The sequence below is a fragment of the Rattus rattus genome, chromosome 6 (genome assembly GCF_011064425.1).
Source record: "Rattus rattus isolate New Zealand chromosome 6, Rrattus_CSIRO_v1, whole genome shotgun sequence".
Taxonomy (NCBI): domain Eukaryota; kingdom Metazoa; phylum Chordata; class Mammalia; order Rodentia; family Muridae; genus Rattus; species Rattus rattus.
In genome coordinates this window covers 146,673,892-146,688,506 of record NC_046159.1, presented here as the reverse complement: position 1 = coordinate 146,688,506, position 14,615 = coordinate 146,673,892, and the positions used below count along the sequence as shown (strand labels likewise).

The window sequence follows — 14,615 nt, the reverse complement described above, 5'->3', positions numbered from 1 at the left end:
CCTGCCCCACATGTGACCCACATATATACAGCCACCAAAACTAGGTAAGATTAACAAAACTAAAAAATGCATGCTGAAAGAGAACGGATATAGATCTCTTCTGAGAGACACATCCAGAGCATGTCCAATGCAGAGGCCAATGCTAGCAGCAAACCACTGAACTGAGAACAGAACCTCCTTGGGGAGAATTAGAGGAAGGATTAAAAGAGATGAAGGAGCTTACAACCCCATAAGAACAACAATGCCAACCAACCAGAGCTTCCAGGGACTAAACCACTACTGAAAGTCTATACATGGACTGACCCAGCGCGCCAACTGCATATGTAGCAGAGAATATACTTGTTGCAGCACCAGTGGAAGGGGAAGCCCTTAGCCTTCCAATGTTGGACCTCCAGTGCAGAGGAATGTCGAGGGGTGGGTGGTAAGGGATGTGGACGGGATAACACTTGTATGGGTGAGGGGGAGGGGGAAGAGTTGTGGGCTTATGGACAGGAAACTGGGAGAGGGAATAACATTTGAAATGTAAGTAAATAAATATATCTAATAAAATAAATAAAATTTTAAAATGGGGTACCAAGCTGAACAAAGAATTCTCTGTTGAGGAATATTGAATGGCTGAGAAGTATGTAAAGAAATGTTCCACATCATTAGTTATCAGGGAAATGCAAATCAAAACAACCCTGAAGTTCCACCTCACACCAGTCAGAGTAGCTAAGAGAAAAATATCTGGTTACAACAGTTGCTGGCTAGGATGTGGAAAAACAGGAACAGTTCTCCATTATTGGTGGGATTGCAAGCTGGTTCAACCATTCTGGAAATCATTCTGGAGGTTCCTGAGAACATTGGACAAATTTCTACTTGAGGACCCAGCTATACCACTCCTGGGCATATACACATATGCTCCAAGATATAATAGGAACACATGCTCCAGTATGTTCATAGCCAGAAGCAGGAATGAACCCAGATCCTTCAACAGAGAAATGGATACAGAATGTGGTACATTTACACAATGGAGTACTACTCACCTATTAAAAAAATGACTTAATGAAATTCATAGGCAAATGGATGGAACTAGAAAATATCATCTTTAGTGAGGTAAACCAATCCCAAAATAACACACATAGTATGCACTCACTGATAAGTGGATATTAGTCCAAAGTTCAGATTACCCAAGATACAATCTACAGACCACATGAATCTCAAGAAAACGGACAACCAAAGTGTGGATGCTTCAGTCCTTCTTAATAGGGAGAACAAAATTTTCCTAGGAGGAGATATGGAGACAAAGTTTGGAGCAGAGACTGAAGAAATGGGTATTCAGAGCCTGACCCTCCTAGGAATTTAGCCCAAATACATATAGCCACCAAACCCAGTCACAATTGTGGAGGCTAAGAAGTGCATGCTGACAGGAGCCTGATATAGCTGTCTCCCTCCTGAGAGGCTCTGCCAGAACATGACAAATGAAGAGGTGAATGCTAACTGTCAACCACTGAACTGAGAACAGGTTTCCCCATTGGAGGAGCTAGAGAAAGGATTGAAGGTATTGAAACCCATAAAACAACAATACCGACCAATCAGAGCTCCCAGGGACTAAATCACCACCCAAAGAGTACACATGGAGAGACCCATATCTCCAGCTGCATATGTAGCAGAGGATGGCCTTGTTGTGCACCAATGGGAGGAGAAGCCCTTGGTCCTACCATGTTGGATCCCCTAGTAGGGAAATATCAGGCTTGGGAGGCAGGAAGGAGTTGGTGGGTAGGTAGGAGAACACCCTCATACAAGAAGGGGGAGGGGTATGGGATAGAGGCTTTATGGACAGGAAACCAGGAATGGAGATAACATTTAAAATGTAAATTAAAAAATACCCCATAAAAAAGATTTAAAAAAAAGACTTCCTTCACCTCAGCCTGGGCAGAATCTCCTCATGTTCAGAGTCCTCCCCGGCCTCATCCTTCTGGATAAGTGATTTGCACCCAAGTGCAGAATCAGAAGCTGCTCAGGACACTGGCTGGCTGTGGGGGGAGCAGCTTGGGGGAATTAGGGGGAATTTCAACATCTACAGAGGAGACACTGAGTTCTGTTGGCCTCTCACCACAGGGGTCTTTGTTTTGCATGGGCAATGAGCATGTTTTCTTCTTACCGCACTTATTTCTTTAATTAAAACACATTCAATTGAGTTTAGAATTCACATTTATTCCTGTGAACTAAATACGTCTCCATGAATATTTGGATAATCTGTCAAGGCACATACATTTTACTGATCTACTTATTCCTAAGACAAATCATTAGAGAATCTTAAGGTCTGGAGATCTCACTTTAATTAAATATCCTCAGTTGTGTATCTATCTAACACATGTTAGAACTGTTTTGATGTAAGGTCCTCTGTTATTTGAGTTATTAAAACTTTTAAAATCTCTGTAAGGAATGGAGGCTGCTGCAGAGGGTGACCTCACAAGACTGCACACTGCCCTTTAGAGTTTGGTCATGGTCACTATTCTTTTCAAATCAATGTCAGAAATCAAAAATTGGCAAAATCAGTCCCAAAGGCTCTAACCACCTGGTTGGAAATGTCACACAGTAGCCATGATGGCAAGGTTGTTAGGACCCTAATGACTCAGTCAGGATGTCTTGGGAAGAGCCAGTTGCATATTTTGTCTTTCTTTGTGTTCACACATGTACTTTGTGTAATTTTTTATAATGAAAAAAATCTGAATCTCATTCGTTTGAGGAAATTCCTGGATATCAAACATGTCCTGCTGTCTCTTCTTGATTTTCAGGTTTTCTTCAAACCTCATCTTTTCATGAACCTGTGTGAAGGTGAACAGGAAGTGGTCACTCCTCTTGTTGCTGAAGCACCAGCTAAGTGCGGAGAGCAGGAGGCCTGAGGCAGCCTCAGTCAAAGAGTGGTGCTCTGACTTCTAGATGTGTGCTGTGGCATACACACCCCACCCCACTCTACAAAATAAATACAATGAAAACATAAATCAGAGCTAAGGCACATGGTCAGTTTAATCTTTTAAAAATGAGATGCTCAGTGGTTAAGAGAACTTGCTGTGCTTAGAGAGAACCCAGGTGACTTCTTCCACTCCCATGGCATCTCAAAACTGTAACTGCAGATCCATAGGATCAAAAATTTTCTGAAGTCTTCAGACAATAGGCATGTGGTCCAAATCAATACATGAAGGAAGAAAAACCTAACCCACATAACAAAATAAGAAAAAAACTAAATCTTATAAAATAAAATGGAGATTTTTCTAAAATAAAACAGTGTAGCACAATGAGGAAAAATTAAACATTTACAAGATTAAGAGGCTGTGAATCCTGTCTACTAATAGAGCATTAAATAAGTTTAACTGAGTGATTCTCATTGGATTGCCAGGCCCTTGAAATAATGGGTTTGATTACCTTGGTCTCAATTTCAGCAGAATTCAGAAACAAAGCAAAAAATGGCAGAAGTAGGATGAGAAGTAGGAGGAGAAGGAGGGGAAGAGAAGCTTCGGCAGCAAACTATTAAACCTTAATTGCAAAACTCTGGGAACAATACATTTCTAACACCTTAGCCAGGGTAACTATTATCTTCATGACGGTGTGAAATCCATGAATTAGGAAAATCAAAACAATTTCATAAAACTAAACCTTTAGGGGAGGAGATATTTATACCACTGGAAAACATTGCTCTTCTAGAGGTGAACATCACAGATGCCTCCTTGATCCAGAAGACTGACAGAGAGGGGGGCGTGCCATCTTGCTATCACTAGTGCCACCAGGCCAGGAGAGACACATGACATTTCTGCCTTCATCCTGCTATCTGGTGATATTGCAACACACTTTTGTCAACCAGAAATGCAAATTAAACTATGTGGTATAAACATCTTTAAATGATCTATGATGGGAAGAAATGTACACAGTACCTTCTAGACTGGTCATCTCATGGGGAGCAGTCTGGTGAAGATGAAACCCTCAGCAAACCATAGGAATCTTCTGGAGTGTTCTCTCCCAGCTGAGTATTCTATGCTCACACAAGCGAAGTAGAGAATGGTCTCAGAAGACAGAGACAGAGGCTGTCCACACTCATCAATGTCATTTAAGGCACATCCCCAATCAGACAAGGATGACAGCTATATATGTGAGTGTCCCAAGAAAACCTCTTGTGGTGTGAACCCAACCCCTTCTTACACAATGAAAAGCACAGGTTTATTCACAGATACTGGACACTCTGTGTATTAAGAAGTAAATCACAGAAAAGGTGATATAGGATTGGAAAAGTTGGTCCCATGTGAGAGACACAGGAGGAAACAGTTTGATGGACAGATCAGGGAAGTGATATAATCAAGGAGGAAGAAATGACTAAGAAAAACCAGAACTATCTTTTACTACAGTCACTTTTAGGAATGTCCCCTATAGGGTGAGAGAGTTAGACTGCCCTGCACTGCAGAGTTCAAGGAAGCTATGACTGAAGACACGTGTGACTCGGCATTTAGTGCAAGTAGGGAAAGACCTGTACTGCCTGCAGTCACTAAATGAAGTTCACACAGACAACAAGTGTTCAGGACAGTGACATGAACTTGTGATCTGAAGGGAGATAGAGAGTTTAAAAGGAGGAGGAAAACCTTCTGTAAGAATGTGCTTATAGCACTGTGCGTGCACTGATCTAAGGAGAATTAGGAAGGACAGACACATCTGTTTTGTCCTCTTAACATGAAGTGAGACTGCCCATGCCTTGATGTGGAAAGGAAATGTAAAATGCATAGTTTATGTCAGGTGTGATGGACACCTGATTGCACTTCCATTCATAGATCAGTGAATCACGTTCTCACCATCACACAGCCGACCCTTACCATGTCCTCATCCCCTCATCACCTCTGGGAGCTAGTTTGAGATGGACATGTTTTTGGAAGGGGAAAAGACTCTTCCATCTGCAGGTGGGATTGGGATGAGTTGGAACTGAACCATATCCTCCCCTTGTTGAAAATTCTATCCAAAAAACTAGGAAAATTTGGGGAGACACTGGTGCATCAAGGAAGAAATCAACCAGTAAGCAGGTGTCCACACTGTGTCCACTGAGGACATGACGTTCATGACTGTAGGAATGCTACAGTAGATGACTAGAGAACACCTGGGCTAGGAAATGGTGGCTACTTCTGACAAGTATCTTGGCAATTACTCTCTGTGATCACTTTTTTAAAAAAATAAAACCAGTCTGGGTACCTCTTGAGTTTCAGTCTTGCAGCTATGCTATCCACCAATATGTACCAAGAAGCAGCATCACAGTTAGGGTCCTCTCTTGAAACACAGAGAGAGGAGTCTGCAGAGAAGCCCCAGCTCTGCCACAGCTGTCAGCCTGGGGACCACAGCCTGGAGCAGGCTCTGCTTGCTTTTTTCAGCTCAGTGAGGAAACACCAGCCAAGACCAGCTCTCTGCATCCATCTCTCTCTCTCTCTCTCTCTCTCTCTCTCTCTCTCTCTCTCTCTCTCTTTCCCTCTCCCTCCCCTCCAGTCTTAGTCGCTGCCAGAGCACTAAAAAAAAGGCATGTGCTGCTGTTTGCCTGTTCTCAGGGGTTTACGGAAAGATATAGGTGGAGAAAATCTGATAGTTAAGCACAGAGCAGGACAGGGTGAGGTTTGACAGACTTCTCTGACTAGGGCAATGGAAGGATTGATAGACATTGTTTCTCTTGAGCTCTTGTAAATTGGATCCTGGTTCTTTAGACACCAGGAATGGAAAATGTGTAATTATTATCTAGGAAACTCCTCAGGAAGGTCTCCTCACAGTACATATATAGTACACATACAACTAGCCAAGAGCACTGATGTGTAATTTCTGAAAGTGAATCTGGATAAAATGACTTCAGGAGAAAATATTGGTGGGAACTTTGAAGTAATGGGAGGTTGGTTCCTACTGGATGATGCTGGCATGTCGAGCACGTTTCCTTCCAAGCACACTAGAATTGTCTTTCAATACTCAAAAAACAGAAATGACACATATCATAAATAGTTTTCTTTCAGTTAAGAATGTAACAAAAGTAAAAGGATGGATTTTAATAAAGATATGAAGTGAAAACTTCAATTTTAGAATAGGTACACAATTAGTTTTAAATTACTATAGCATACTGCATCATACAATGAGCAAAGATGGAGTTCTTCATTGTGAGTCATCTAATTAAAACAAAATGTAAGTATAAAACTCTGATGATTCCAAAGGGAAATTAACTGGTTTTTAGGGGTTTCAGGAAATATCCTAAGAAGAAAACATATTCTCCACCCGTGAATAGCACAGTCCCCTATGTTGAGGGGCCATTAGAACTCATCATCTCCTCTGCAGATGCTGAAAACCTTCCTGCAGCCCCCAGCTCCTCCTCCCTCATCCTGCCTGGGACCTTACCCTTCCAATATTATACTTCGGTGCAGGGCACATGCCCAGATGGGCATGACATGAGCGTGGGGCTTTGTGACTGAGGAGATCCTACTTAGGTGAGGGGAGTTTATAGTGCATCTCTTCAGCTTGCAATTTTTAAGTCTCTGGAGGATGAAAAGTTACCAATGGGGAGGACAGAAGCATGGCATCTCGGTGGAGCATTCTACCTCCCTATTGATCTCACTCTGTCCTGGATGGTAGCCATCTGCACAGAGGCGAGGACAACTTTGAGTTGCCTTGCCACAGCTATGGTAGGCATCAGAAATTTTATGTCATATAGACCTCTCTAACGTTTCTCACTTTACTCCTAAGACTTAATTGGGATCCATGGCATTCTTCATAATACCTCTCTTTGAGATATTGGACTCCTTTTCCTCTTCCATTACATCTCAAGGCTCTGAGGATCCTCTCCCTACACTGTTGGCTGATAGCCCGTCCTTAGACCAGTCCTCCCACAGTCTGCCTGGTTTCCATTTAGTGTTGATTCTGTGTTCCCTGGCTTCTTACCTGTGCTTCAAGATGTAAGACACGAGTATATTCTAAAAGTGCATCTAAAAAGAAGTGAAATCGTAAACAGAGACAAGAGGCAAACTTCAGAGTTTAGATGGCCGCAGGCAAGTGGAACATACTTAGACAGGAGTGAGGCCATGTCTGACTGGACCACAGTCTCTGAGGAGCAGGAATGGCCCTCTCATCCCCACTGATGAATTCAGGGAAAGGCTGTGCTTTATCTCAATGGAAAGATACACATTGTGCTTCTGTCTCCTGTGCAGGCATGGCTACATCAATCAGGATGTAATTTTCTAATTCCATCCATTTGCCTTTGAATTTCAGGAAGTCATTGTTTTTGACAGCTGAGTAGTACTGCACTGTGAAGATGTACCACATTTTCTGTATCCATTTTTCTGTTGAAGGACATCTGGGTTCTTTCCAGCTTCTAGCTATTATAAATAAGGCTGCTACAAACATAGTGGAGCATGTTTCTTTGTTACATGTTGGAGCATCATTTGGGTATGTGCCCAGGGGTAGAATAACTGGGTCCTCAAGTAGCACAATATTTAATTTTCTGAGGAACCTTCAGACTGATTTCCAGAGTGATTGCACCAGAATGCAATCCTACCAACAATTAAGGATGAATCCTCTATCTCCACATCCTCACCAGCATCATTGTAACATGAATTTGTTTTTTATCTAAGCCATTCTGACTGATGTATGATCTCAGGGTTGTTTTGATTTGCATTCACTTGATGACTAGTGATGTTGAACATTTCTTTAGGTACTTCTCAGGCGTTCGATATTCCTCAGCTGTAAATTCTTTGTTTAGTTCTGTACCCCATTTTATAATAGAGTTATTTAATTCTCTGGCATCTAACTGGAAAGAGCATATACTAGCAGATTGACAGCACACCTGAAAGCACTAGAATAAAATAAGGAAATACACCCAAGAGCAGTAGAAGACAGGAAATCATCAAACTCTGGGTGACATCAACCAAGCAGATACCAAAAGAACTATACAATCAACAAAACTAGGAGCTGTTTCTTTGAGAAAATCAATAATATAGATAAACCCTTAGCTATACTAACCAGAGGGCCCACAATCAGCATCCAAATTAACAAAAATAGTAATGAAACAAAGACATAACACCAGAACCTGAGGAAATTCAAAAATTTATCAGAATCGTACTACAAAAGCCTATAGTTTACAAAACTGGAAAATCTGGATGAAATGGATAATTTTCTAGACAGATACCAGGTACCAAAGTTAAATCAGGATCAGATGGCCTTGGTCTTGTAATGACTGCTTCTATTTCCTTAGCTGTTCTAGGTCTATTTAAATTGTTTATGTCATCTTGATTTAACTTAGTAAGTGCCATCCATCGAGAAAACTGTTCACTTCTTTTAGACTTTTCCATTTTGTGGAGTTTTTGTAGAGTTTTTGAAATATGACAAAATGATTTTTTGTATTTCCTTGTCTTATTATGCCCCCTTTCCTCTGATTTTATTAATTTGATATTCTATCTGTGGCTTTCAGTTAATTTGGATAAGGGTTTGTCTACCTTGTTAATTTTCTCAGAATCCCTCAATTCTTTGTTTCATTGAATCTTCGTATCCTTCTTTAGGTTTCTATTTTATTGATTACAGAAGATCCAGGATGAGGCTGGATTGATAAACCTCTTGTCCCAGTAACAAAGGACTGTGGGCTTCTTCTTTCCTGGGTAATTCCCATCTGGTTACATGTGCACAAGTGATTAGTCAACAACTTACTCTCACTTTGTTATGACCAACCAAAGACTGATCAAGCTTCAGACCCATGCTGTGAGAGGAAGCCCACCCCTGACACTGCTAATGATATTGCGCTACACTTGTAGAGAGGGGCCTAGCATAACTGTCATCAAAGAAGCAACTGGTGTTGCTTCCAACAACTGATGGAAACAGGTGTAGAGGTCCACAGCCAAATATTAGATAGTGCTTGGGGAATCTTTACTTCTCTTTGTCTTTCTATGATTATCTATCTTTTTCAGCCAGACTCTTGAGGCAGCAAGGTTCTCATTATTTGAAAAACAGTTATGTGTATACATCCACGACTTTTATTTGAGTGGTGTAGATCTGACCTCTGAAACTCATACATGTACAGCAATCACCTTATCTGATGAGTCATCTCCAAATTGCTCTCTAATGTTAATACATGAAAATCACTTCCTGTCCCTTAACAGTGGTGATTAAGATGGAGGACACAGTACACTTGTCCTAGAACCTACAACCTCTGGACTAAATAAGACGCTGCAGAAAGTAAGAAGTTCAGGGATGTTGAGTTTCATTGTAGCTTTCAGAGAGGTCCTAGAATGTAGCCTTTAGTACTTGTTAACAATCAGCTCTGGTGTTGATCAGCATAGATATGAAGTCTCCTATATTAAATAATGATAGATCCATGAACAGATCTCCATCCTGTCAGGGACCCCATTACTCATCTGTCAGGTGGGGAAGGAAATGCTTACTTCCCAGTGCATTATTTGATTTAGGAAATACTAGGTATTAGTTGCTTTGTGTCCATTGAGTGCTCCCTAAGTAATGCTGGGAGGTCTGACTTTGTATAGCCTCACCAGAGGACACCATCTTTGTGGCTGGCCTATGGTAGGCATTGCAAACTTTATCTCTGAGACAGTACGTTTAACTGTTATCAATTTAGACAAAGCTCTGATGAGGAATTACTGTTACTGTGATGTGGAAGCTGCTGAGTATAAAAACTATAGCGACTGTGCTTTGCATTCCTTTCATTTACTTTTTCCTAGAGTCACTCTTTTATTGTCACGTGACCTGTTGTCAGGCAGTGTGACTCATTAAATATGAAGACAGTACATGCAATCCAATATTTTGCTAGTTTGTCTCTTCCCATGACCCAAAGATTGAGTCTTAAACTCTAAAACACGTGCCATTCAAGTATAAACTAAGACTTTGCAAGTCTAGAATGTGTGTTTATCACTGAATCATTTCTGTGCATCGGCGTTTCAAGCATTGAGTGAAACACAGTACTGTTACCTATGTAAAACACACATGACAAGATTGGAGATTCCACTTCTAATGTAAAAGTGTACATCAAGATCATATGCTTATGGCATCAGCTATTACCAAATATTGGCAGGTCTTGATCTGCTATTTACATTTGGACTTGTGCACTCACAGGAAACTCCATCCAGGAGACACAATACTGGAGCTGCCTTTGAGGCTAATGCCAGAGCTGAGCACAGTGTTGGCAAGATCTCCAGCAAGATCTTTGCTTTCCCAGGATGGACTACCAAGTTTCAGATGAATAGAGAACAGTCTTTAAATCTGTGTTTAGTACATGTTTGTCACAAGGTTTTGTTATTGAAAAATTGCATTCTATATTTTATTTATATTCTTGTCATTATTTGACTTCATGTGAATCACTTTACATTTGTGTATGTGGTGTGTGTGTGTGTGTGTGTATGTGTTCATGTCTGTTTATGTAAGCACCCATTCGTCATGATATGCATGTAGAGAACAGATTTCACTGGGCCTACTACACTGGTCCAGACTTACCACTTTGTTTAAGGTTGGGTGTCTTGTTATTCTCTACTGTATGGGCCGGGCTAACTATTACAGAGATCCTTGGAATTCACCTCCCATCTGCATATAACAACTCTAGGATGAAAGATGCCTTGCATTCTTTTTCTAGTGATATGTGAATGTTGGGTATCTGAACTCAGGTCTTTGTTGTGCAGTGAATATTTTATCCACTGAACCTCAGGATCCCTAGAGACAATGCTGTGATATCTGTATGAAGATGATATGTCTTTATTATGAGGAAGCACAAAAATATTCAAGGATGCCATTTGATTATTCTAAACACTCAATAAGTATGAGTGAGTACATATACATCATATTTCTCATAAACATACAGATCTAGGACACTTGTTTCCATGCTGAATCGAAATTCTATTTATCGAACAAACAAAATAAGTTCTGTTACCCTTTTTCTTGAACCTCCAAATGGCATGATTTTGTGTGTCTAACTCTATTGCCACCCTCTATCAGCCAATCCACATAAAACTTTTTTTCTCTCACTGAGTTATATTACTTTCCATAACACCATAACAATTTCATGGTTTGTCCATATTCCATTGTTGCTGGAAGCAACTAAGGATGAGACAACCAGACTGAAATCAAAAGTCAGCTTATTATAAAGAAAACACAGGCCTAGAGACATCAGTCCAAAACCTGAGCTCCAAGTTAAATTTTAGAAAGTTTTTATGCCCCCTGTTTTTCCTTGATTTAACAATCTAGAGTGACTTATTGTTAGCTTGACTTGCTAAACTATTTAATATAGTTTACCCAATGGTCTTATAAGCAGTAATGGTTTCCCAAGTAACAGAACTTACCAGAAGCTATTTAATTTGTGCAGACTAGAGAAGGAATAGTATGTCAAGAGAGGAATAGGGTAGTCTCTTGAAATTAGAGGGAGCTGGCCAGTTGGTGTGGGTATTTTCTGTTTTTCAGGGCTCCATCCCATAGCACCCAGCCCTGAAATTGCCTTACACTTAAAGATCGAACACTATCCCACACCATACAGAGTCTGTGTTTGGTCATATGTTCTTTTCACTCTAGACTGTTCTTTCTATTTTAAATCTTGGGAATTTTAAATCCTGATATTCTTAGAATTGCTGTACAAGTTAATGTGTGCCCTTTGCACATATCTCTGTTTTGAAAGTTATGTGTGTAACTCATTTTCTTTCTGGATCATACCACTTCTTATGGCGAGAAATGTTTCTCTACTTTGTCAAAATACAGATAAGAGAAAATAGAAACATCAAAATGTACTTGAAGTGGTCACATACTGCAAATTGCTGTCTGTACACAGTGAGAGCATGTGAAAGATAAGGCTAGAGTTTGTGACTGGACAGTGGCAAAAGGACAACTAAGAGTTTTAGAGATGAATACAGAGAGACGGGGACAGAGAAGAGAGATGGAAATGAGGAGACAAGATGGAACCTAGAGGAGACGAAGAGTAACTTGATCCACATGGCTTCAAATTGTCACAGGTAGCTGTGGATATCATAGAAGGACAAGAGCGTAATATAGGGCAATTTGTCCAATCTAGGTGGGCATCTTATATAAATATTAATTGAGATTTGTGCTCTTTGTTTGGGTATTTTGTTGATTGAGACTTTACAGTTAAAACAGAGTGATAAATTGTAAGTCTCTGGAGTTTTCTTTACACAGGTTCAGGGTTGATAACCAGTCTTGGCAGAGTAGCCACAGGGCACAGATGACTGGGAATGTGAGCTGATCAGCAGAAGGTAGACTGGGAAAATAGGCTAGCACAACTTGGGGATAGGCATGGAAGCGGGGAGAATGCTGTTGCTGAACAGTAGCTAGCAATAGTATAGAATGATTTTAAAAATTACACGCTACAACATACTTACAAACAATGTAGGATAAGACCATCATGGGCAAGGGTCACCTCGGAGGACACACTTAAAGACCCACCCACTGTAAAATAAAAATAAAATAAAATAAAAAATATCTTTGTCACATATTGAAGGTTATTTAGTTTAATTTCTATTACATATTTACCATCACGTTGGATAAAGTAAAACAGCTTCATATTTCACATATGCCAAAGTACATAGACAACACAAAATGCTTGACAGTCCCGATGCCTACATTGACTCCTCTTAAAGGATTGATTTGTCTATCAATGAATATTCAAACATTCATCACCCTCATACACATGGACCTCAAATAGTCAACTATATGTTTTTCAATGCTCATAAACACAAAAGGGCTAACTGTGGCATAGATGTGCATCACAAATATGTGAATATAGTAATATGTTGGATCATTCACAAACATAGTTCTTAAGCATGAAATAATGCTGTCAAAGATGGACATCAGGACAAAGAAGCTCATGAGCATCAGGATGGTCTGGATGGCCCTTTGCTCTGGAGATGCTTTTGGGGAAAGACTTATATCTCGAAGATTCTGGGCCTGTTTCCTGTGCCTACACAAGAGGGCTACCATGTACCAAGTCGAGAGGACCATGAGAATAATAAGAAAGACATCCCTGATGGCCAGCAGCATAGAAAACATGCTTTGCATGAGGTAACTCATGGGTAGAATAGAGCAGGACTGAGTAACATACATAAAGTCGTTTGTGGTCAAATTGGGGGTGGCATTGATGGATACTAAGAGGTGACTGCTAATGAACATATAGAGGACACTCAGGAGAATAATGGCATTGGAGACGTGATAGGGAGACTTATGTTTGAACTTTGCTAAACAGGAGCTTCTGGGGCTGAGAATGATGGCCTGCAGAACACTCAACATGCAGGTGGTACAAAGAGAGAGACCTCTAAAACATCTGTACAGGTAGATAAGTAATTTACATATGATGTCATCCCACCCCTTCCAAGAAATAAAAATGTCTGTGGCTATAAATGCTATCATCAGTAACATCAGTAGGTGGATTAGGGACAAGAGACCAATGGGCAGGTCAGTGAGTCTGGACCTCTGCCCACGAATAAACTTGAAGATGTGGAAGAGAAGAAGGAGGCTGTTAGCTGTAATCCCAATACCTATTTCAGAGAAAAAGGTATTCCTTATGTTAGAATTAGTGTAGAGTCTGCTGTACTTACTCATCGTATATGAGAACAGTGGCTGAGGAGAAAAGAATGGAAACTCACTCATCACTCCTTGACAACTCTGCTCCCCTCACCTTATTCCACTGAAGACCTCAGCTCCACCTCACACCCCACACATCATCCTCACACTCTCACTCATCCTGAGCTGAGCCATGGCTGAATCCTGTCTCCCATCGTGGCTGAATCATTGTATGAGTTCCTTCAACATTAAATACTATACATGTCATAGAATGTCTTTTCTTATTTAGCATGTATTGGTTTTCCTAGAGCAGGAAAGAATATTACTTGATTTTCATTCATAACATCTTGATTATCAAAAATATTACAGAGTTTAACTATTTTGGGTGAGTTTGAATGAGGAATTGTGTGAAAGAAACCAGTCCTTCCCATTGAAAGATGTCTCATGGATCTGGTATGCACTTATTCCATTTGGGGGCTTTCTTTATTTATTGTGAAACCAATTTCTTAACATATTTATATAGCAACTATTGGGAATTGTGATCTGTGAACTCAAACCATTCTCATTCCACCCACAATCTGCCATTTCCTCCAAGTGTGATCTTAAATATTCTAAGACTGAGTTCCAGTCATCTCCTCCTGAACATAGAAACAGCCATGAGCCTGTGGAAGGTGGACACTAGTTAAATAAGAAGATGCTCTTTACACACCAAACATGGCAGTGTTCCAGCACAGGTGGGTTTTTGTGGATATTTTGCCTGCTGGTTCTCTCATGCCATGCGTTATATTTGTGCTCTCGGAGAGATAAGGGATATCATAGTGACTGGTCAGCTCCATTTCTGCCTGAAACAGAAGATAAAAGATAAGAAATTACAATACAGCAGAACATTGGAATGGAGTATTCTCCAGAAACCTCAGGTAAGCAATTCAGTCTTTGTGTAATACTCTGAAAGTGCATCTTCCATGTTCGTAATCTCAATCCAGTACAGCCTCTAAGAGAAGAGCAAAGTGGGCAAATGTCAGCAGGAGCTTACTGCATATTTGCCTTCAGCATATGAAATATAACTATAATTAAAAGAA

General features: G+C 40.4%; 1 protein-coding gene across 1 annotated transcript; it reads right to left on the bottom strand.

Moving 5' to 3' along the window:
* Positions 1-12,642: 12,642 nt before the first annotated feature.
* On the bottom strand, positions 12,643-13,645 carry LOC116903006 (vomeronasal type-1 receptor 94-like). Its single transcript, XM_032905318.1, has one exon. It carries the CDS (start codon positions 13,621-13,623, stop codon positions 12,643-12,645), a length of 981 nt encoding a protein of 326 aa, XP_032761209.1. The 5' UTR covers positions 13,624-13,645.
* Positions 13,646-14,615: the final 970 nt, after the last annotated feature.